This window comes from Uloborus diversus, chromosome 7 (assembly GCF_026930045.1).
Source record: "Uloborus diversus isolate 005 chromosome 7, Udiv.v.3.1, whole genome shotgun sequence".
NCBI lineage: Eukaryota > Metazoa > Arthropoda > Arachnida > Araneae > Uloboridae > Uloborus > Uloborus diversus.
In genome coordinates, this window is record NC_072737.1 from 146,440,596 (window position 1) to 146,465,643 (window position 25,048).

The 25,048-nt window shown below is 34.5% G+C and overlaps 1 protein-coding gene across 1 annotated transcript in view; it reads left to right on the forward strand.

Annotated features, from left to right (window-relative positions):
- The window catches only part of LOC129225638 (spondin-1-like), a 247,685-nt gene that overhangs the window by 185,707 nt on the left and 36,930 nt on the right, over positions 1–25,048 (forward strand). The window contains exons 5-12 of the mRNA XM_054860106.1: positions 2,194–2,319; positions 7,595–7,746; positions 10,371–10,625; positions 13,869–14,091; positions 17,097–17,262; positions 17,866–18,052; positions 21,351–21,422; positions 24,749–24,944. Of these exons, the coding sequence (XP_054716081.1) occupies positions 2,194–2,319; positions 7,595–7,746; positions 10,371–10,625; positions 13,869–14,091; positions 17,097–17,262; positions 17,866–18,052; positions 21,351–21,422; positions 24,749–24,944 (1,377 nt within the window). The remainder of the gene's footprint in view (positions 1–2,193; positions 2,320–7,594; positions 7,747–10,370; positions 10,626–13,868; positions 14,092–17,096; positions 17,263–17,865; positions 18,053–21,350; positions 21,423–24,748; positions 24,945–25,048) is intronic.

Genomic DNA, 25,048 nt, shown 5'->3' on the forward strand with positions numbered 1-25,048 from the left:
TGTTACTTTTCAAGAGTTTCAAAAATGTTATTATAACATCACCAAATGTGACATATTATTTCAACTAAATGCATCTTCTATCATGTATACACGACACCAATCAACAAACTAATGCTATCAAGCACTAAGTATAAAAGCAACATAATTTAAATGCATTTGTTTTACAGTTTATTTCATTTTAGGTGGTATGTCGTGGCCATCAATATTCTTATGCCAAGTGCTGCATTATAGCTAATCTTCCTTTGCTGAGACAGCATCAAGTTCATTCACATTTTTCCTTTTAACAGTTATCTGTATTATTCCATGCGACAAATATCGATGTAATATTTTTTGAACGCATTTTTTTAATACTTATTGAAGAAAATTCTCTTTCAACAGCAGTTGTTGCCTGGCTGCATATAAACAACTTTTACGTTGCTAGAGACCATGCAAAATTTGGAGACTGCTGATTGCTTATTACGTAAATACGTCATCTACCTTCTTAATAGCTTGTTTTGCAATTATCTTATTAGTGTTTCACTGCCAAACACGATTTTCCAGACATTATTCGAAGAAAGAACTAATTCAGAGCTTCAAGCCTGAATTCAGAATTTCTGAAAAACGAAATATGTTCATATGAGTTGAGTGTGGAAAACATGGCCGACGCATTTACGTCGGTTGATTAAGCAATAACCCCAAAATTACTACGAGGTCTCTACCCAAGTAAAAGTTGTTTATTCGCTGCCCGGCCTGTTATTACGTATTCAGGATATTCCACTTACATTTCCTTCCAAATATTTTGATTCTCGTTTAAAAAGAGCATTTTTTACGATGCTGTAAACATTAATCTTTTTAAAATCGTTAGTTTTAATCTTAAATTTCAACAAGTTAAAGCTCGTCCAACAGGAAACCGATTTCAGAAAATCGCCCGCCGTTTTTGAACCCAGCATGAAGAGGGGCTACATCAAGAAGACTGATTTGAATGTTTTCAAATAGTAGGCATTTTTTTCTCTCCCTGCAATTTTCTATTTTACCCTTAGAAAGTGAGTTTTTTTATGGAATTGATCACTGTTATGGCCTTTACTGTTTGTGTATATTTCACTCTAAAATGAATTTTACTCGTCTGAAAATGTCAAGGAAAGCATACCTTGAAAAAAAAATCCTGGCTGTGTCTCTGCTTAAAACAAATTTAAAATACCATGGGTCAATGAAAAAAGTCAAATAAGGGCTTCTTGGAGGCTAAGAAATAAGCCAAGACCATACAATACACTTCTTGCCGAATCGAGAATCCAATGCTTTTTCTCTACCTGGTGTTGAAAAATAAAATAAAACTGCACTGTTAAAAATGCTGCAATACTACTAGAAAATCTCTGGGAAAAGGTTTCTAATAAAGATACAAATCCTTCTTAAGTAGCGTTGACAACTTTACTTAAGAAGAAAAGAAACTGTATGATTACTTGAAACTATTATCTAAGCAGAGTTTCCTACACATTTTCTGGTCATACAGTTAGTTACCTTAGAAGAAGCCGTATCGTTACTAGAAACTTTTATAGAAGCCAAGTTTAATAGATATTTTCTAATTGTACTGTTACTTAAAGAGGAGCTGTATCGTTACTAGAAACCTTAATGGAAGTTCAATTTCCTAGAGATTTTCTAGTAATACGCATAGGCGTGCGCAGGTCTTCAGAAATGAGGGTACCACTGTACCAGGAGTTTGAAATTACGCTTGGAAAGGTTCCCAAACCTGCTCGCTTAAAGATAAATTTCAAATATTGTGAGTAAAAAAGCATTTTTAAAGCGTATGAAGTAAGAAATTAATGAACATAAAAATGTAAAATTTTAGCCATTTTCGTCTTAACTTTCATTTGTATTTACTAATGGGGGTACCACGGTATCTCTGGTAACCCCCGTGCGCACGCCTATGGTAATACAGTTAATTAAGAAAACGGTTCTAGTAATACTGCAGCTTTTGTTTTACAATGTGGTGTGGATAAAAGTAGGTGAGCTTCATTTTTCTTTACAAATAATTAACCTGGCCTAACTCATTCGATATAGTTTTTTAAAGCCCCGTAGATCTTTTTAAATTTTTTATTTTGGTATTTTATGTGTCATTTTTTTCAGGTATGCATGTATCATAAATACTTTTAATTCGTTTCCGTTTCGATTTTCATCTCATTAGATGTTAATTTTCACTTAAAATCATTTCTTCTCTAGAGCAAGAAAATCAGGACGAACAACCGGAAATCATCGAGGAATGTTGTGCCTGCGACGAAGCGAAATACGAGCTCACATTTGAAGGAATATGGTCGAGACATACTCACCCGAAAGACTTCCCCACAAGTTTGTTCATGATTTAATAATGTTTGTAATTATTCTTTGTAAGTTCATTTGCAACACATTCTTACATATACACTGGGAGCATTCAGGCACAAGGGTTAAGTTCAAAATTATCTTCACGATTTTTCCAGATTTCTGTGCTCAATTTTACTTCCTTTATATGTTTTGTAAGAAAAATACAATTTTTGTACATAATTATGGTTAGAGAATTTATTATGTTTCTGCTGAGTTGCCTATCGAAATATGGTTGCTTTTTTTCAGCGATTTGCAGCGATTGCGTTTCTTTAGTGACACAAAATGCGTTTTTCTATTTTTCAAAAACAAATTAATGTACAAAAACCTTATCAATGCTTCAGGTTCTTAAAATGATATGTTCTAAGAGATATTTTTGAGTTTCTGCTCTGTGTCAGCATCAGTAAATGTATTTGCAGTTCTTTTTTTCTCTAAAGGGTCAAAATGACACCTACCCGGAATTTTAGTTGTAACCCTTTAGTTTGGGTTTAAATGAATTACAATTTTCTTGAAAACTTTTTATTGTTACACAGCACGATTATTTAGGAAAAGTCAAGGAAGGATTAAGCTTTTTACGAAAATACAGAGGAGTAGTTAGCAAAAAAAAGTTTGATTAGGGTCAAAATGACCCCTCCCGTAATTCTAATGTTTCTTAACTATTCAACCGGGTCACTGAAATGCCCCCTCCCCCAAACTCGCGTGTATCAAAAGAGTACACATCCTTGGCTAGGTTTTAGAGTGTTTTAGATGGTAATTCATTTTTAACGATACAAATAAATGCTTTCTAATTATGATTCTAAAGCAGGGATAATAATAAATGACACAAGCAGATAAATTCAAACATTTTATTTCTTACACGTTAATATTTATAAGTTACAAAAGAAAGAACAAATACTCTGAATGAGGAACAAAATTTTTGAACAATATTTACATGTACTTTTCATTAGCTATGCCTTTTTTTTTTGGAAAATCATTTTTGTTTTAATCTTGTAGTAAAAATTTTCACAAGCTAATCCTATATTAGTTTTACATGGCAATTATACAAGTAACAAAGTAATTATGCTAAATAATCTTTCACCATTAATTATTTTTTAATGTTTTTCGTTATTTATTATAAAATTTATCTTTTACCGGGACGTGAAGTAAACCGGCCGGGACACCGGGATTTTGTCTGTAACGTCTGGCAATCGCTTTGATAGGCAACCCGGCAGAAACATATGACTTTAAAAATAATTATGTATGAAAATTGTGTTTTGTTTAAGAAGCAGATAGGGGTAGAAATTCGCTGAGGGATCTTAGACTTATACAGGATTGAAACAATCCTTGGAGCAATATTTCAAAAACTTGTGTGCGAATTTTTTTTTCAATAATGAAGAATATCTGCTAAAAGTATAATATGCAAAGGGATTTAGATCATTAATGCAATGCGTCTAGAATTGTATTAAGAAAATTATATACCTAATCTTCTAAAAGTTAATTTGAGGCAGTGGGAATTAAAGGAATTAAGTGGACTTTTTAAAGTTTCGACCAAAACGCGTCCAAAGTCTCAAAGCTGATGTAACCCTCTCATACTCCAAAACAGATGAGATTTTCTTCTACCATTTTTACAGCTATCTCAAAATTTGTATTTTTGCACTTACACCTCTTTGCTTCTAAAGCTCTACAGTTATGAAAGTCATACTAGATGTAGAAGACATTTTGCCATGGATACGTCAATTTACAATGCATGAGCGAATGGATTTCCAGCCACATCGAAAACTTAATGTCTGGAATACTTACAGTACTTAACTGTAAAATGAAGTCCATATGACTGATAGACATTTCTATTTAGTACCGTAAAGTAGGGCTACTTGGACCCGAAATTTCGTACTTTTTGCGAGTTTTACACTGAATGCTTTGTTAAACCCATAATGTGAACTGATAACCGTGTTCTTACCACTTTTCAGACGTTCTGCTACCACCTAAAGCCTTTTTACTTCCTTTTACAAAAAATGAAATATTGTATTCGCATAAAAAAAATTTTCATTCAAAAATCAGCCTTAATTTCCATTTTGCTCACCTCCGAATGAATGTTGAGTTTTTTTTTTTTTTCAACCCGACCACACATGGGTAAGTAGGACACTCGAAATATCCATTTTCGCAATCCCCGAATTAATTACAACGAGTTTTCTCGTGACGTCCGTGTGTACGTATGCATGTCGCATAACTCAAGAACGGTATGTCCTAGAAAATTGAAATTTGGTTCATACACTCCTAGTGGGATCTAGTTGTGCACCTCCTTGTTTGGTTAAATCCGGATGTCCAAAGGAGGTCTTTTACATTTCTTTGGGGGAAATCATTGCTAATTTCAATGCAAACTCAAGTGATGTTATAATTTAGCAAACACTTGGTGATGTAACGCCAAGCTTTTGGTCGACAAGTTTTGTCACTAACTTGGCGATAAATTTGGCTTTTTTTTTAAATCTGATTTAATTTTGGCCACTATTGGGGATATCTAGAGAGTTAACCATTGAATCAAATTTAAATTACCAATATTGGAAAACTTAATCTGCATGAAACGTTACGAAAGGCGCACACATCGAGCATTTGCGAGTGAAAAAAAACTTAGATGTTTTATTTTGATTTATTTATTTTAATTTATTTATTTATTTATTTATTTATTTTATTTATTTATTTATTTTTTTTTGTATCATTTATAGTGCTAAGTGTAACAGTTTATGAAAGATAAATTGTTTAAACCCGGGACATTCTTTTAAGCGAACCCCGTATATTATTCAAGAAAATGAAAATATCTGGTACAACCCCATTGAGGAAATTTCCTTAAAGGAGCCTTTTTAAATTTTACAGCTTTGAAGGAATATCTGTGTTTTCTTTTTTTACTTCCTTTAACAAAAAAGGAAGTATTGTATTCGCGAAAAAATTTCGACTCAAAAAACGGTCTAAATTTCCATTTTGCTCAACGCCGTCTGAATGCTGAGTTTTTTTTTTTTTTTTTCCGTCCCGATCACACGTTCATATATACCTAAGAACGTATAGACACCCGAAATATCCATTTTGACGATTCTCGAGTTTATTACATCGAGTTTTCTCGTGACGTCTGTATGTACGGATATAGCCTATGTATGTGCGTAAGTATCTCACATAACTCAAAAACGGTATGTCCTAGAATGTTGAAATTCGGTACGTAGACTACTAGTGGGGTTTAGTTGTGCACCCCCCCCCCTTTTTGGTTGCATTTGGATGTTCCAAAAAACAGTCTTTTGCACCCTTTATGGGTTTAAAATCAGTGTTAATATCGATGCAAACTCAAGTAATGTTATAATTCGGCGAACACTTGGCGGTGATACATCGCTAAGATTTTGGTCGCCAAACTTAGCAATATATCGCCAAGTTAGCTACAAATTTGACGAAAAAATATTTTAATATAAATTTAAACCTTTTGTTTTCTGTTTTTTCATTAAATTAGTGAAGTGCATGTCAAACTTACATGAATAAAATATTTTAATATTCATATAAACCTTTTATTTTCTGTTTTTCATTGAATTAGTGAATTAAATGCCGTACTTGACTTTATTAAACATCATCCGGAAATGAAGACTTAGTGGCGCGGAAGGATAGAGCGTTATTCTGATAATAAGTAGGATGCAAGCTCAAATCAGAGCCGAGTTCAAGAAAAAGAAAATCAATTTACATCCCAATTGAACTTTTAAAAAGTAACATACGAAGTAGAAGCGTAAATTATTATTATTGTCTCAACTACGCATTGCTTTGTAACTTCCACAATAATTCCTCACATTTCTTTTAATCATCATATATATATATATATATAAGGTGAAAGTATTTAAAGTGTTTCCTTGCTTATTACAAGACACTATTAGCATTAAAAGGGTGTAAAAGGAAGTCATGTGTTGCACACATCAGCTCGTTTAAACAACCGTTTTAATTCTTTACATATTTTTTTTCTATTTTTAAAAATTGGGTTCAAGTAGCCTCGCGCTGGGGCTACTTGGTCCCACTCAGCAAATCCATTAAATGAAAGCTGTAAAACAGGTAGTGGTATCAAGAAGGACCAATGATTTTGAAAAATAAACTCCAAACGTACATTCCAGTAAGCAAACTATTTATATAAATAAATATAAAATCAAACGTACACATAAAAACATTTTTAAGCAAACATAATTTCTCAAACAGAAACATAATCTAACTACAGCTAAAACTAATTGAAATGCTCATTATTGAAACATTAGAAAGAATTGAAACTCCTTTCTTTAATGGCTTGGATTTATTTTATCTGATATTATTTAATGCCTATCTTGATCGCTACAAATACTACAGGATGTCCAAGCTTGTTTTGTGAGCGATCTTTTGATTTCCTTTTTCGAGTTGATATACTTAAGTCAAAATGGGCTGATGCCACTCTTTAAGAATTTTTCCGGAGTTAGTTGAATCTGGACACAAGTGTAATCTTTCCTCTTAATAATCCGCATATTTCCTACTTCAAAGGGTTCTCTTTTACTTTCGGACTCTTTTTATCCCCAGATCTGCAAATAAACGGGTATAAATAGTAACTAAACTCTTTACTTTAAAAGATTACAACCTTACTTAACATAATTTAGTGATGAATTGTGGTTTGGGTCTGTCTGAACGCTGGGTTCAAGTAGCCCCATTTTAAGGCAACCAGTTCACTTTTACTAACTTATACTAGTTACTGTGTTAATTACATGGCTATAACCTTAAAACACTGTTACTTTATTAAGAAATAGAATACAAACATAAAACTATCTTGACCTTGATGATATCAGATGCTTCCATGAACTTACATGTGAAAGTTTGCAGACACAAAAAACAACTGCTTAGACAACTTGCAATAATAGCCTCAATCAGAAAAAGGCGGAACAAAATAAACTTTGTTTCATTTCCAGCCTCTACCTAGTACTGCTACCTGTACTGGAGAAAGTTTGTTAAGTCTATACATTGAGTTATATAGGACCAGGACGGATTTTAAACACTTTTTTCTCATGGATTCATGCAGCCCCTGGAGGCTCAAATAGCCCCACTTTACGGTACTGATGTCATAAAGTTTTTAGTTCTAATCATTGCACGTAAAAAAAAACAATTAGTAGGTGTTTGAGGGCATCTGTTTATTTTTAAGATGCTCCTTTAAACCAAACAAGGTGAGTTTAACTATAACCGCCTTTGTACTTCGTTTTTCTTCTAAAAGAGATTCAATTTTCGACGAAAAGATCTGATTTCTATCGTATTTCAGATGAGTGGCTGACTCACTTCTCAGACATTATTGGTGCCTCTCACACTGGAGATTTTCGTATGTGGGAATATGGCGGCATCGCCTCAGAAGGAGTAAAGGAAGTTGCCGAAAGAGGAATCACAAAACGCTTGGAATCTGAATTGAAAACAGAGGTAAGTGCTTATTGTCATGCTCTTTCTCATGAAGAATACATCTTTCAAGAACAATAGCAACTTTTATAGGTTTATTATGATTGTTTATAGCCTATCTACCTAATTATGGTTCATATTCATTAATCATTATTATCATTATCAAGGACTGCGCTAAAAGGTTCTACCAGCTCTTTGATTCAACCATCATTTTCAACGACTGCCACAGGCTCGCTTGCCTTTTGGCCTACGGATTCGGATACGGATCATGATTTAACTTCGGTGGAGAGCGCGAGCTCTTTTGCCGGGTGTGAGGGGACTGAGTCATTGTTGGAACAGATCATTGATGGTAGATGGCAGTTTTAAGAAGTCTCTCTCTTTTCGTACGTCGGTCATGATCTTTAAAATCAAAATGGTATTGGTTAACTTCTCCACAGAGGCTAAAAACCTTTTATTATTTCCAAATCTCTTCAATCCTGATGAAGTTTGAGGAAAAAATTATAGTGTGCAGTTTTTGCTATGATGCTATATTCAAATTACTTTTCAAAAATTGATCACTTTTTCAAGAAGAGGTTATTTTAAATTGGGATATCAAGGTTGATCAAAAATGCTTCCTTTTAATCTCGTAAACAATTATGTTTTCAAAACTTCAATTTTTCCTATTTAATTACTCACTGTTTTTGCAGTATAAAATAGAAATTGAATGTTATTATAACTTTGAAGTAACAATCAAATGATGTTCAGATTCATTATTTTTAGTTTTTTTGACGGTTGCGTAAATTATTATTATTACGAAGATGTGTGAAATATTTATTAAATACCATAAAAGCACTTATTTTTGCGAGTCGTAATTTTCGTGAAAATTAAAATATCGGTGATTTTGCGAACTGAAAATTTCGCAAATTTCATATGAACTATAAAATTAATGGTAAACAAAGTATTTTTATAGGGTCACATTCCTGCGAAAAGTGTGCTAATCTTATGTAGTCTTTTAAGCACATTTAATTTTATAAAATATTTCATTAATTCATTATTCATTAATTATAATTTGATTCATTACCATGAAAAAATATATATTTTTTTTCTGTTTTTTTGTGCAAAATTGGTTCAAGTTTATGGCTGTTTCCTAGATCATGAAATTTTCCCATGGTACAACAGGATGTGTCCCAAGGTGCAATAGGATGTTGTACCTTGAGACAGCTTGGAACTCTTATTTTAAATGACAGGCAATTTTTTATTCTCAAATTTTCTGAATTTTAAAATATTGCATAGAAATATGTTAGGGTATTTTAATGTGACTTTTAGATTTTAAATTTGATTTAAACATCATCATCATCATCATTTTCATGGATTAGGCTTTCAGCCTGTTCCGGCTTCCTGGTCTGTCCACCACTTTTTGGTCGACCGCGGTCTCGTTCACCTTTGAGTTGATAGTAGTCGATGGCCCTTGGTAGTTTTCCGCGCGGCATTCTTTTTGGTCGACCGCGATCTCGTTTACCTTTGAGTTGATAGTAGTAGATGGTCCTTGGTAGTTTTCCGCGCGGCATTTTTCGTACGTGGTCTCTCCATTTGATACGATAATCAGTAATTTTTCCGTTATGGCTGTAGATCTGTAATTCTTTCCGTATATCTTCGCTTCTTATTTTGTCTAGGATGGTGCATTGTTTGACCGCTCGGAGAAATCGCATTTCCGCTGTCTGAAATCTGTTTATTGTCTGTGAGTTCATGGACCATGTTTCCGAGTCATAGAGCAGTGTTGGCACTGCCATAACCTTATAGAACTTCATCTGAGTTTCTCTTTTTCTCTTTCCTTTTAAGGTTCTCATCAGCGTACCACAAAGTGTTGGAACTTATGCGCTTTGTTCTGGATATCAGAATTGTGTTGGTATGAAATGATGCAGCCAAGGTAATTGAAATTATTGACCTGTTCAATAATTTGGTTGTTGAGGACGATTTTAGTTCTTACCGGCTCCTTTCCGTGGAATGCCATCGATTTAGTTTTCTATATCGATATCTTCATATTGTAGTCTTGACATATTTTTTGTAGTGCGTAAAGGGATCGTTGTAGGTCATCTTCATTCGGTTGGATAATGATCAAATCGTCAGCAAACAGTAATTACAGATGTCATGTTGAGTGGAGTACCAGTCTTGACCAATGCTTTCCAAGTGCGTAAAACGTCGTCAATGTAGATGTTAGAAAGGGTTGGTGATAGACCACAACCCTGACGCACGCTCTGGTTGGTTTCCATTTTCACTGAGTCAATTTTTATTTTTGTGCTTTGATAGAGGAATTGGCATGCGTGTATTAGGTGTATAGGGAGCCTCTTTTCTTCATTATAGTCCATAATTTTTCTCTATCTATGCGGTCAAATTGATTTAAATAATTCACGTTAAAAATCAAAGTATGAAAAATGTCCCAAGATTGAACACTCTTCCCTATCACAAAATTAAAGCCTCACGAAAATAAGTGCTTTTACATTACTTGTATCTATCATTACAGCAAATATAAGTTTCTGAAGTAAAGAATTCAATTATTCTATATATATATATATATATTTTTCAAGTATCCTTTAGAATTTCTTGCATACCGTACCTTCTTCCTTAACATGAGCATTTTCTTAATTATTGTGATATTTTCTCTTTTACAGTCAAACAAAATCCGCACCATCATCAAAGCGAGAGGGTTGTGGTATCCGAATGTTCAAGGCAAAACTTTCGCAGTTTTCCGAGTAGATAAATTTCACCATCTGATGTCTTTTCTAACCATGCTGGGCCCCAGTCCAGACTGGATTGTTGGTGTAAGCGCGTTAGAGCTGTGCCTGAAAAACTGTTCTTGGGTGGCTGAAAAGGTCATGAATCTCTATCCATGGGATGCAGGCACCGACAGCGGTTTGACATACATAGTAAGAAAAATGAAAATTGAATTACTTGAGATAGATTTTCAAGTTTTTCTCAAAAGATTCTTGACATTTTATTATTGACTAGTGCTATCCTTGTAGAAAATTAAAAGGTCTTTTGATTCGCCTGTATACAAATAATGGATGATTAATTTCACGCCAATTCGCTATTTTAATTTGCTCGCCCCTGTTACCCTTCCACGTTATGATAATTTGATAATTTACTCGTCCACGTTGTGATAATTTGCTCGAATTTTTTTTTAAAATTAGAATAGAAAAAGAACAATATCGAATTTTCGGAAAATCGCTTATAGGTGCACACCCCCATGCTACAAGCTAATTCTGTGCCAAATTTCATGAAAATCGGCCGAAAGGTCAAGGCGCTATGAGCGTCACAGAGGTGCAGACATCCCGACAGATAGAGATCCCGATATCCAGACAGGGAGACTTTCAGCTTTATTATTTAGTAAAGACTGTACCGTTAAATTCAAAGCTGGTTTAACTCATAATAATATACTGGATGTCCGAAACCTTCTTGACACATTGTAAAAGCTCATAGAAAAACAACAAATTGTCGCATGAATATGCGAATTGTGCCATAATATTTCACAATTTCAAGATTTTTTTAAGACATCGTAAAAAATGCAAAAGGAATTAAAGAAAAAGAATATTGTTAGTAAGGAATCCATCTTTCATTTTCCGTCATTCTCTCACTAGTCAGGGAATGAGGAATTCATTAAAATTAGATTCTTGTAGCTATGCCTAACTTATATTTGAGTTTATTCCCCGACAACAAACAAGGAAGTAACTTACAATTATTCAGTTTTAATGTATTATTTTATTTTATTTTTCTATAAAAACTGATGTGAGGGATTGATGGGTGCATAAAAAACCTTATGTGGTCTTATGTTTTCATAAAGATTCCAAGTAAAAACTTCCAACAAATTAAAGTCTCAAATATGCTGCAATATTTTTCTGAGTTGCCAGCTGTAAATTACTACACTTTTTTTATTAAAGTGAAAAACCAACGTAAATAAAGCACACATTTCAAGGAAAATACAGCATATAGCTATTTCAAGGCTACAATGATACCTCTTCATCAGTGCAAAAAGCTCAGCAACACAACTGAAAGTCGCAAGAGAGCTGATAACAAACACGTGCACACGTTTATATCAAAGAGGGCCAACCAATAGGAATTCAGGACACAAGACAGCAAACAGCCAACCAGCAAACGACGTGTCAACCCCGGACTCAGAGCAAGGGGGAGAGACAGTCAATCAGAAGCCAGGAGACAAAAAGAGTGAGAGACAACGAAGAAACCGAAAAAGCAATTTCTAAATTGCTTCCAAATATCATGAAAAAATGGAGTGCATTAAAAATCATTGACAAGAGAATGAGAATTTTTCCAAATATAGTAAGCTTCCCAGAAATCAAGGTCATAAACCGAAGAACAGTTACAAGTAATCTTTTCAGATGAAAAATCAGAAGAAGATGAAGAATGCAGAGCTGTTCTTCCTCTAATTCTTTAATACTGAGCTTTTTTATCTTAAAGCAGTGGCTTTCGATCGTTGTTATTCTCCTAGAATTATTGATTCAATTTATAATAAGCTAATTAAGCCCTCTCATTCCGACAAGTATTCTGCTTCCAATATGCTATTGTTTCGCCTTATTATCCTAAAGTCAGAATCATCAAATTTCAGCAAATTGCAAAGATTTTGAAGAAGTTTGGTTTCGATATAGCTTTTTCTCCTGTAAATAAGTTAACGTTTACAAACTTGAAGCACCCTATTGATTGCCATAGCAACTGGGGTATTTATAGCATCTCCTACAAGTGTGGACTTGGTTACGTTGGACAGACTAAACGTGCTCTCAAGCACTATCTGAAAGAGCACAAATATTATGTTAAACATAAAGAACTTGCTCATTCTTCCATCGCTCAGCATTGTTAGATTTCTGGTCACTGTTTTGATTTTTCATCTGCAAAGATTATTTGTAAATGTTCTTTGGTTTATGACCTCGATTTCTTGGAAGCTTGTTATATTTGGAAAAATTCTCATTCTCTTGTCAATGATTTTTCCAGCACTCCATGTTTTTCATGGTATTTGGAAGCAATTTCTACAATTGCTTTTTCGATTTCTTCGTTGTATCGCACTTTTTTTGTCTCCTGGCTTCTGATTGGTTGTCTCTCACTCTTTTTGTCTCCTGGCTTCTGATTGGTTGTCTCTCCCCCTTGCTTTGAACCCAGGGTTGACATGTAGTTTGCTGATTGGCTGTTTGCTGTCTTGTGTCCTGAATTCCTACTGGCTGGCCCTCTTTGGTATAAATGCCAAAGAGTGGTGTCCACGTGGTTGTTGTCAGTTCTCTTGCAACTTTCCGTTGTGTTCGTGAGCTTTTTGCACTGGTGAAGAGGCTCCATTGCAACCTTGAAATAGCTATATGCTGTATTTTCTTCAAAATTTGTGCTTTATTTACGTTGGTTTTTCACTTTAATCATATTGTGGCACAAAGCTTATATGATACTTTTTTATTTACTACACTTTTTGCTTAAGAAAAATCTATTTCGTTGCGATTCTGGAAAGGAAACGGACTGTTGTGAGGGTGTGACACTAACAGCTGGGGAGAAATTGAGAAATAATTACGTGATCTAATTTTTAATGAACATTTAGTTTTAAATATTTTTTTAACTTTAATTCTTCAATATTTTGATATAAAAACCACAAAATTGTGAACTTATTGTTCGTTTGCTTAGAAATAATTTTTGCTTATTTTTTTACCTACAGTGGGGACAAGTGAGAGAATGACGTTTGGGTACTTTAGACTTAGAAGAAATTTAAAATAATATATATAGAAATTTTACTTTTAATTATCTTCTTATACTCTACCCTGTGAGATATTTAAACCCCTAAAAATATGTATGAATATAAAACATTCGTAGATTATAACGAGGACATGAAAATGACCGTTTCGGTGAGAATGACACATCCATATAAAAAAACTCAGGTCTGGCTAAATTAACTTCTGATGGTGTGAAGCTTAAACGATTCTATTTGTAAAAATAGGGTTTAAGTAAAACGGTTTTCATTGCCGATAGTTCTTATTGGTCTGGTGCCAATCTAAGAATTTCTCCTTTTTCAACCCAAACATAAACGGGATCGTTTAAGACCAAACATCTGTTTACCAGATCCTAGACCTAAAAAAATAGTAACAAATATATTGTTAAAATTAGTAAACAGAACCTTCTTTTTCCAGACTTCCAAAATGGCAACCGTGCCTCAAGAGAAAATCCGTCGAATCACGTCATCCACCCCTAACAGCCATCTCTCTCCCTTCTATGATGCATCTGGAGCCCCAATGAAGCCTGTTGCTAAATTAACTGTCACTCGACAGAGGGTCTACGAGAAACCCTGCGAGGACTACGAAGTTCCAGGAACTTCGACAGCTTCTTATAGCAACGAAGACGACGACGAAAGAAGTAAGTACCACAAAAGTTCTTGGCACCCTTTCGTATAAGAGAATGTAGTGGGGGGGGGACCCTAAAGTTTTTATTTTTTATCAACGGTGTGATTACCCTAAATGTTAACATCCTGTTGCCGTGTAGTACACAGCTTTGCAGTCCCAGTTGATAGAAGTTAATCCGTTATTGAGGAAAAAGTTTCTGGAGATGGCATTTTGGATATCGGACAAGTTTTAAAGTTTTTTTTTTTGTTATATATAGATTGGAATAAAGGGAAATCAAAAGGTGCAATTTCAGGTGAGTCTGATGGTTGAAGCTGCGCACCACAGCTCATTATTTTTTTTAATGATACACCATGAGCAGTGGTTTTGCATTATCATGTTTCAGGCTCATTCGTTTCGTGCTGATATTAGTAGAAATATTCTCGCCACACATTGCACCATCTGATTTCGCAAGAGACTTTATAATGAGGGTAATTACATCGTTGAATGAAAATGAAAATTTTTTAAAAATTATTTGTTTGAAAAGCACTGCACACATTTATTTCCGGGCCCCCTAATATTTGTTAGTTAAAATAAACTAATGTATGTCTTCAGGTTAGGAAGCAGCAAACTGTTTTTCTTTGTAAATCACATATTGGCTCCCGAACTTGATTACCTTTGAAGGTAATCTCAGCTTCAATGAGAGGACAACTCCTTCCAGTTTGGTTATGGCTTTTCCAGACTGATGAGTCCATAACAAGAGCGAAACTACAGTCTCTGACTGTTGTAACTAGGCTATCAGAACTTGCATTTTTAGTTACTACTAATGCACATTTTATTAAATAAATTAGCTGTTTGTATCTAGTTTTTTAAAATTAAGACACAAGTGGTTTCTCCTGGAATTAAAAATAAGTTTCAAAAGTAATAATAATTTTCATTTATCAAGGAGTGTTATCGCATACTTTTTACCATTATTTGCAATTTCAATTTTTGAACGAATAAAACGGGTATGAATTGGTGAATTGGCTTACAGTTTATTTTTTGTTTCACAAGTAAGAAAATAAATAAATAAAACAAAAATTATTTTTTAAAAACATAGCATACTAATGTTGTCGGATATCGTTAAATCGAAGTTATACTGTTTTTAAAGGTATATTTGTATACATTTATTAATATTCACTGTGAAGCGCATTTTTATTCATAAAACAATAGATCGTAGCAGGATAATCTTCAACTAAACGAGTCTTTAACGAAACTTTTTTTGTTATTTCAGTCATTACTGTAATCCGAATTTAAATGGAATAATATTCCGTTACTATGCAAGGTAGAAACAAAAATTAGTAGGATTGAAAAGATTTAATTTTGTTTATTGAACTAATTACTACAAACCCTTAGCACTCCTCGAAATTTTACCTTTGGACTTCGACACAACTTGTATAACGCGATTTTCACTGTGCATATGGCTTCTGGAACTTTATTTCTGGGATCCCCCTCAGAAACGCCGCCGCCGCCACGGCCTCTTGGACGCCTTCTACGTTTGAGTCGAGGAAAGAGGCAGAAGTCCACCGATGCCAAATCTGAACTGTAGGGGGTAGGCAGCGTCGAAACTCAGTGCTAACCGATATTACCTCACTCTCAGCGCGTTGTCGTGGTGAAGCTTCAAAGAATCGGAGATTTCTGGCCGCACCAGTGTCGCGTCTGTGCAACCTGACAAGCAAATCCACGTAAAAGCTAACAATCAGTCTGTCTAGGCGGTACGAACTTCTTCTGAACCGTACTACGACGCAGGGGCGTGCACAGGGGGGAGGGAGGGCCGCCTGTTGGGCCAAGCACGTGCCTGGAGGAGCCAAATATTTTTAAAATGAAGAGATGATTACTTGTAGCGACGTAGGAATAAATAATATGCCGGGCGGCTTGTAAAAGTCATTTGTGACAGGCCCAGAAATTTCTGTGCCCGCTCCTTCTACGACGGCCGTAAAAGCAGATTAGCACGGATTTGACATTTAACTTGCTTACTTTGACTTTTTGCAAACGTGGGGCGTTTTGGCGTTTGGTCTTCGGATCTTACTCAAAAATAGTGATGGCTTCGATCACGAAAATCGACTTGCTTACTTTATGCTTAATCGCGGGCCGTGGTGGCTTGATTTCAAAGGCATGAGAGACTTGTGACTGGAGGATCTCGGGTTCGATCCTCGCTGGTCGAAGATCCACCGTCGTCATTAATGGTGACTGGACGACGTTAAATATGCGCGAGGTCACAATGTCCTCCAAGTGAAACGATACCTCTGGGGATGTTAGACCAGAAAGTTATTCTGCCTCTGGTCTGGTTGTAAATTATCGAACTGTCCGTAGATGGTGCTGTCATTTATCGCGTTGTCTGAGCCAAATCGGTCTTCCACCCAGAAATAAGCGATCGATTAAAACGGAAGCCGTAGCTGCTCTTCCTTAAAATCGAGTAGCATTGCTACTCGATAAATGAAGAAACTCACGACGCTCTCTAATGAAGAAACTGGCTGAATTCTAACAGCCTAGGTTGTTAGGATTCAGTACTGCTACTTTTTGCTCCTACCCTGTTTTGTGTGTAAAGAATTTTGTATAACATTTCATATGTGTATATTTTTCTTTCTCCTAACAATCGCTTGCTTATATTTTTTTTGATCATGCAGCTCGTGCTAGGCCATACAATGGTAAGTATTAAATAGCATTTTTTCGCAGATATTTACATAAAAAATCAGTTATTCCTTCGATGCGAAATATTCACCAATAAATAAAATAGTTACAATATTGATTGATTGTGATTAAGAGTTACTTTTAAAGATGTGTTGATGTAAAATGCACTTCATTTTAAGGAATGAATATTCCAAACTTAAAACAATTTTTTTTCTTCATGTTTTATGTCTTTAAAAACATGTTATATTTCCACTTTGTTACAGTATTTGTAATAATGTATTCATGACTTATCTCTGTGTCATGCATTTGGATTGATCAAAAATTGTTTAACACTGTTCAGCCCGAGTCAGTATGTTTGTTTACATGTTTTAGTGGAATGCCGTGTCAGTGATTGGACAGATTTCCAACCTTGTAGCGTGACATGTGGTCAGGGCTTCAAGATGCGCTCGCGACAGTATTTCAATAAGCAAAAAGCAGAAATGGCCGGTTGCACAGTACAGCTTGTTGATAAGGAAATTTGTAACTCACATTGTGTTGGGTATGTATACAGTTTTAAATAATATATTTGGATTATTCTAAACATGATATTCGAAAGATGATTGGACTAATTAAATTTATAAACAAAAGGGTATTGAATTTTTAATAAATTTGCCTTTTTAAAGAATAGTAAAAATCACATCAGCTGTTTACCCCAAATCAGTAAATATAATTCTTTGACTATCAGAGTTCAAGTTATCACAGCCAGTTAACTCTGCTAAAACACGTCAGGAATTTTTTGCTGAAAATTGATATTCATTTTGTTCGTTTCGATGTCACACCAAAAAATTTTTGGTATGAAATAATGAAGGCATTCAGAGCTGAAGTTGGTCAAGTCTATTTCGACGTAATTCCCTTTAAATCTGAAAGCATCATTTATAAACGTAACTTAACGTTTCAAAATCTTCCACGTTCAGAGATAAAAAGGATCAAGTTGAAATGAACTTGATCCACTTTAGCTATAAAGGCGTCAGTTGGAACAATATTCATTATAGGCATTGCTTTAACCACTTTAAAACTCATAGATGGTTAGAAGATTTACTTTTCTCAATAGAAATAAAGAGAAGATTATGTTTTCAATATAATTGAATTGTTATTTCTTTAGAGATGTTAGTTGCCGTACAACGGAATGGGGTGAGTGGTCGGAATGCAGCGTCACTTGTGGCAAGGGTCTCAGGACTCGGAGTCGAAAATATTTGGACAACCGAGCAAGAAAAACGTGTGCCCTAGAGCTTATGGAAAAAGAAACCTGTATTGGCATAAAACCTATTTGCGACGTAGAAGAGAAATTGGTAAGAAAATTTGATTTTTAATGCAAATTAATATAAATTTTGTCTTGAAGTTTTTCTTCTTCTTTAAGAGCGTAACAACCTGTTCCAGGTCTAAGTTGCCTCGACAGCACGATGCTTCCGACTCAAACGAAACAAAGTAACTTTTGCTAGTTTTTTTTTCTTATTTCTGAAGCTTTAAGGTCGTATTTGGTATTATCCAGTCATCTTGTTGGAGATCTTCCTCGGGCACGGGTAAACCCCTGAATCGTAGAATAAGTTGCGACACATCCGCCGTCTTGGGGCTAAACGATGTTTACTATTGTGAAGTAGCCTTGTTTTGCTTCTTGGTTGAGGTTTCTTACGGACTCAATCCACAATCTGGGAACACCAAAATCAAAACTTAAAACACGCTTGTTAATAATGGTCAACAAAGGAAGCAGTATTTAGCCCCAAGATGGTGGACGTGCTGTTTCTTAAGCTACGAATTAGGGCACGAGGTTCTTAAGGTGTACATTCTGTTAGGGTTGCTTTCAGAGGCTCTCCAGACGTGGTCAAGCCATCGCGGTCTGCTACTTCGGATGACATGTGCAACTTGAGGCTCTTTGTAAAGCCTGCATAGCTCAAAATTTTATCTGGTTTGTCAGCACTTTTGTTCTTCAACAAACTCAAAAATAGTTCTCAATTATTTCCTTTTAAATGTATCCAGAGTTCTTTGGGTGTCAAAGTTTAATGTCCAAATCTTTGCCAAATGTCTCGTCTAATCTCAGCTTAGTTTTTCGGCTGATAAATTTACATCTTACTTTTCCAGTTGAAACCCCTATTATATATCCTATATATTGTCTTTTGTTACGACTAATTGAAGCGTTTACTAGCAAAACCAGCTCAGACCGCTTAATTTTATAAAAGATTTTAATTTCGTTTGACACTTTCGGTGGACGACTTTATTTTTTTTTTTAAAACTATGCTCTCATTATTTACAGAAAATTATTATTATTATTGTTATTATTATTATTATTATTGAATCGGGCTGGTTTTGAAGTAAATAGACCCTATTTTATTCTCATCTTTAAATCTTCCATTCAATTTCCAATTAAAGTAATTTGGTTTCTCACATTTATGTCATGGACATGTACCATCAAAAATGTGATTTTCTTAGGCATTTTATTAAAATAATGTTGTTGATATTACCCGTACTTTTTACAGTGGTGACATAGTGAAAACTTCCTATTTTTGCTAGCGTCTTTCAGCCTGATTGAGAAGGATTTGTTCCAAATCGTCTTGTGGCGTGATAGTATAAACAAAGAAGTGCAAAATTATGTTCAGTCAACATGTTTGAGAAACATTTGAATGGAATTCATATTTTTAATGGAACTGTAGGTTAACGGATTATTAGAGTCAATGAACTAGAACATTATATTTTTTGCATAAAATAGAATTACGTTTTTTATATGTTCCATGTAGGAATCATTTTCCATGAGATGGTTAGTGTATTTATAAAGGGTTAGAATGGAGCAATAAACACCGTGTAAAAACATAACTTAAGTTCACAACTTTTTTTTTTTTGCATTCCTTTATAATTCAGTGTTATAGGAGAGACGCTTGTTTGTAATTATTCGCCAATTTTATGAACGATGTTTTACGCTAGATTCAATTTTTGTAAAAGGGAAATGGCTTAAACTGTTTCGTCAAAATTTGTTGTTCACTGCAAATCTTCAGACATTTTAAAACACGTTACGAGCACAGACACTTGTACTCCTTTTTAGAACACTTTGAAGAACCTTTTTTGAATAGTTCTCAAACCTTTTTTCTGAAGACCTGGTTTCGTACACTTTATAAAAATTATTGAGAACGCATTTTTTGAACATATTGTGAACACTAACACATGTCCCTCTTTTTAGAAAATTCTGTCGTACCACATTTTTGGGACACTTTTTACAGCACTTATAAAACACTCCTTTGAGATTATGCCAGTAGTTTTTGTTGTGAAATTTGCAGAAATCTCTCCAGGCGGGCGTCAACCACCGCCAGGAAATGCACGGTCTTTGACGGCAATTGCGACATCTACTGCCCGCGATGTAATGCAACAAAATTGCTAGTACAGTGAAATCCCGTTAGAACGAACTTTAAGGAACTGAAAATGTTGTTCATTGTAACGAGACTCTGGTTGTAATTTAATTCCAACAATGTAATGGAAATTAAAATACAGTCGAGTCCCGACTTACGCGAGGGATGCGTTCCAAGATCCCTCGCGTAAGTCGAAATTTCGCGTTGTGAAAAAGGGTATGAAAACGCTTTTTTCATAAACATAAACAATTATTTTAGATTCTTGTAAACACTCTTTAGACTGCTTTAAACCATTCCTTAAGTATATGTCAATGTTTTACTCATTAAGAACTAAATTTATACTGCATTTCCAAAAAAAAAAAAAAACCTACGTCATTCAATACAAAATACTGTTATGATGTACGAAATAAATGATCAATAGGAGGGAGAAACAAAGTGCAATACTGTATTGCACTTTGCAATTGTATGCAATAATTATAATTACTAGGAAATGCAACCCTATTACACTACTCTAAGGTAGATAAAATCATAATAAATACTATAACTAAAAAACTGAAGATGATGGTTGGTGCTGTAAAGCTCATCCTATCAATGTTCTTCTGCATATCGTGGGTCTTCATTTTTTCCTTAATTTTAAGAAACTTACTCTTCCCTAGCAAAAGCTGAAACAGCAGCTCTAAAATTCGTTTCTCGTGAAAAATTCGCGTTATAGCCGTTTCGCGTAGCTCGAATTGCGTTGTAGCGCGAGTGGACTGTAGGGCTAAAAATTTACTTCGTTGAAACGAATATTTCGTTGCATTGATATTCGTTGTAACGGGATTTCACTATAGTATCATTTTAAAATATTCTGTGGGCTGGTAGTTAAAGAGAACTGTTGAAATTACTTTAACGCCAAAGAAGAGTCACGATTTCAGTGAGTTCTTAATCTGTTCTCAAAAGTGTTCCCAAGTTTAAATTTAACAAATACCCTGAGCAGTACACACTCAGAACAGATTCGGGGGACATTTAAGTAGATTTTCTTTTTAAACGGAGCTCCTCCGGAATGCTTAAATGTTGCACATTGAAAAGTGTGAATAAAAAGCGTATATAAAAGTTGTAAGTAAAAGTGTAATAAAGTTAATGTTCTACATTTAGGCAACTTGAACACTTTTTAGTAAGTAAAGTGTTTCAAACGTGTGTTTCCAATGTCTACGGGTAATTTGCAGTGTATGATATATCAATTTTAACATTCAAGTACCTTAAAGTTGTTTTTCAGCCAGGCAAGAAAAGTATGAAGAAAAAACCAGAGGAAGAAACAAAGCAGAACGAGCAAGCTGCTGCAGAACCAGTATATACATTTCAAGACACATAATTAGTGTTCCCTACCAGCATCACTAACATTCTAACGACTATCTGTAGTTATTGTAATCCAAAAATAATCCAGGATTGTAATGTTAGAAAAGTTGCTGCATGAGTCTAAACTATTTTTTTTTTTTTTTGACGAACTGATGCTTTGAAAAGATTATTGTTTACTGGAGTAAAGTTCTCCAGCAACAAATATCCTATCAAAATATTTGGAATATATTTTAAAGAAAATTTAGCTTTAACCTATGCTGATAGTACAAATTCTTATAATCTTTTAATTCCCTACTATCTGTACGTTAATTGCTAAGAATCTAGCAGTGAAAATATTATGGGAAAATATTGCACCATGCAAAGCAAAATTTCTTCGTCTTATTGCATGATATGCTTTGAAAACACCCAGGTGTGTTTTGCTTGAACATAGTATTTTAACGTTTTCCTAGCACCATGTATTAGTCATTATTGTTTATATTTATTGTGCAAAGAAGCTTGTTAAAAATCTTTACATGAGCTGTTTATTTCGAAATCGGGAGGAGGTCCCTTTATTTATTTCTTTATTTTTGCGAAATATTGAAAGTAAGTTTCAGTTATCAGTTTTATTAATGAAGAGCTAAAACACCAACTTTCCAAAAATTGGAATTTTGATTTCTTTTCTCTCTCTCTCTTTTTGGTTCTAAATCGTTGAAGATAAAAGATTACATTAAGTTTTATCAGTAATTACCATTTTCTCCATTTTTTCAAAAATGAAGTTGCCCTACTTTCATAATAAACAACTCATATTAAGAAAATAATTCCTATAAATGGGGGTAAAGATATGTTCTATAAAAAAATGTCACGGTAGCAAAATCTTTCGCACTTTAAAGTTTAATATCCAAATGCAGTCCGCAATAATGTCCCATTTCATATTTCCTCAAAAATTTCCTATTTCTTAACTTGATTCTCAATTTTTAGGAAAATCTGGGTTTGCATAATAGGTACTGCTCTAGCGCAAGTGTGCAAACCAGTGACATAGCCAGTTAGTAAAACACAAGGCTCAAGCTTGCTTGGTCCGGGCTTGAATTTCGTCCAGGGCAGGGTTGTTACAGATCGGTTTAGCATTTCCTCTGATTAAATCCTAATGGTTTAGAATCTGTTTCAAAATTCAAGTCCCCTGTAATCTTTAGGAGCACTTCCTGGGCTACATGGTTTTGAGAAACATAACTTTACATAAAATCTCTCGTTGTGGTATAATCAATGGTAGAGAAAAAGCAGCAACTTCTGAAAATCCGTCATTATCAGATTAAAATTTTGTGCTAACAATTAATTTTGAAATCAAAATCTATCAAAAGATTAAAGTGCCTAAATCATTAATGAATTATTTTTTTTTATCTTCATTGTGTTAAACTTACCAATGCTTTCACTCTCATTCAAAATCCTTCTTTCGTTTTGTCTTTTAGCTCACCATTGTTAGAGAAGAGATTTAAATAATCGATTTAAGAACACACAGTATTCCTCGAAGCTTATCAACAGTATTCAAACGAACAACTTTAAAACATCTAAAAAATATATATCTTAATTTTAGTAAAAATTTTAGCAACTACTGCTTTTAGGAGGTAAAATATTATTCAGTATCATAATCATTGTTTTGTTTTTTCATTCAGTGTACTATTATTTGTCATAGTTTTAATTATTCTGTGTACAGAAGAGATGGAATAATCAATATAAGAACAATTGACATACATCCAAGTTTCTCAACTGTGCTTAACAGGCAAAAAAAAAAAAAAAAAACGAAAACAAATTTAGGAAACAAAACATTATTCATTGTCTTAGTTTTAATCTTAAAACACGGTACTTAATTAGTTATAATTTTAATTCAAATTATAATCTATGTTTCGCGTCAAAGTTGTTTCTAAATTCAAAAATTGTTTAACGTAAAGTCAAACCTTCAAAGCCCCCAAATGTACTGGTGCAGAGAAATAAGAGAAAAACTCCTTTGATCCTTTGACGCTGCATACAGTATTCAATCTTGCTGAAGTGTACCTCAAATAAAATCTGACAAACAGATAAAAGGATATTTCTAAGCAAAATGCTTTAATTGGAACTTTAAATGCTCATGTTAGGTACATCGATAAAAACTGGTTAAAATGTAAACACAAAATGAACACTGATTGTTACAGCCAGACGAACTAACGCGAGAGATCTGCAAACTTACTAAGAGGTAACACTCCAAGAGCCCATGAGTGCCAGACCTATGGAATACTATAGAGATCCAATTTCTTTTCGCATAAGCACATCGCACATCACAGCAGGTAAGAAAATTCGTTTTTATTTAAACTGAGTCGCACTGGCTTTGGCAGGAAACAGGTGGCAAAGATGGGTAAAATTGCTGCAAAAACTAAATATCATAGATTCTTTCCGTGGCACGTGACCTGGTGGTCCTCATTCAACCATCTCCGACTTTAAAGAGGTCCTAGAGAGGTGCAGACATGTGTTTGAAACTAACCAAAGCAAATTTTCAGCTTCCGAGACACAAATTATAAGGGTCTAACATACATCAAATAGAAAGGAAAAAGTGGGTTTTAAAATGGCCTCCTATGGGGGACATGCCTGAACGCAGCAATTCATTTCACGAATTTGATCTGGTCCGCCATTTTGGAGCCTTTTTTTTTATCCTAGATCCACAGGATTTGGGTCTTGGAAGCTGAAAATTTGTATAGGTGAGTTTCAAAGGCATGTCTTCACCTCTATAAAATTTCGTTAAAATCGGAGATGGTTGGAAGGAGACGACGAGGACTTTTGACGAAGAATGACTCAGTTTTGAAGCAACTTTTTCTACCTGTTTTCTGCCAAAGCCAGCGCGACTCAGCTTGAATAATAACGAACCTTTCTTATCTGCTGTGATGTGCTTACGCAGAAAAAGTTTGGGCCTTCATAATTTGACGTAGGTCTGGCACTCACGGACTCTTGCTCTATAAGGAATTCTTGCTGTTTGAAGAAAACTCACTTATCTTCAGTTATTATAGTATTTTTAACAATTACATTGCACAAAAAAATACATTCAATCCGTCAAAATTTCTTATGATGTGCGATTTATTCTGAACACATATATGACACTATGCTCGTCATATGACTCTAGTAGTCGCTGCTATTGTCTCTGATATCCTTCTCGGATTGCTAGAAACAGCAAACCATCACACATGTGACAGACAGAAGGCCAGCGCTAGGTTCAGAAAGCAAAAATCAGTGATTTTTGAAACATTCGATGTAACTTAAAACAAAATTTCTCAATCATTAGATCTACCTATTTTTTCATTAGTTAATTTATTTCCTTAGAATGATCCTAAGTGTGCCGTGACTCACTGGTCCGAATGGTCCCCTTGTACTGTGACTTGCGGCAAAGGACTAAAAGTACGTACTAGGCTGTACCTAAGTCCAGCAGCTCTAAGCATGTGCAATGTTGAACTGATGCAGAAAGCACCGTGTACGGCTGACAAACCGGACTGCACTGTCAACCTCACTGAAGCCAAAAGTAAGTAAAATTAGACATCAATGAAGTTTTAAACCTGAAATTAAGCTGCTTGCATTACGGGATTAAAACTCATTACGCTCCTTTCAAACAAATAAAGTTTAGCA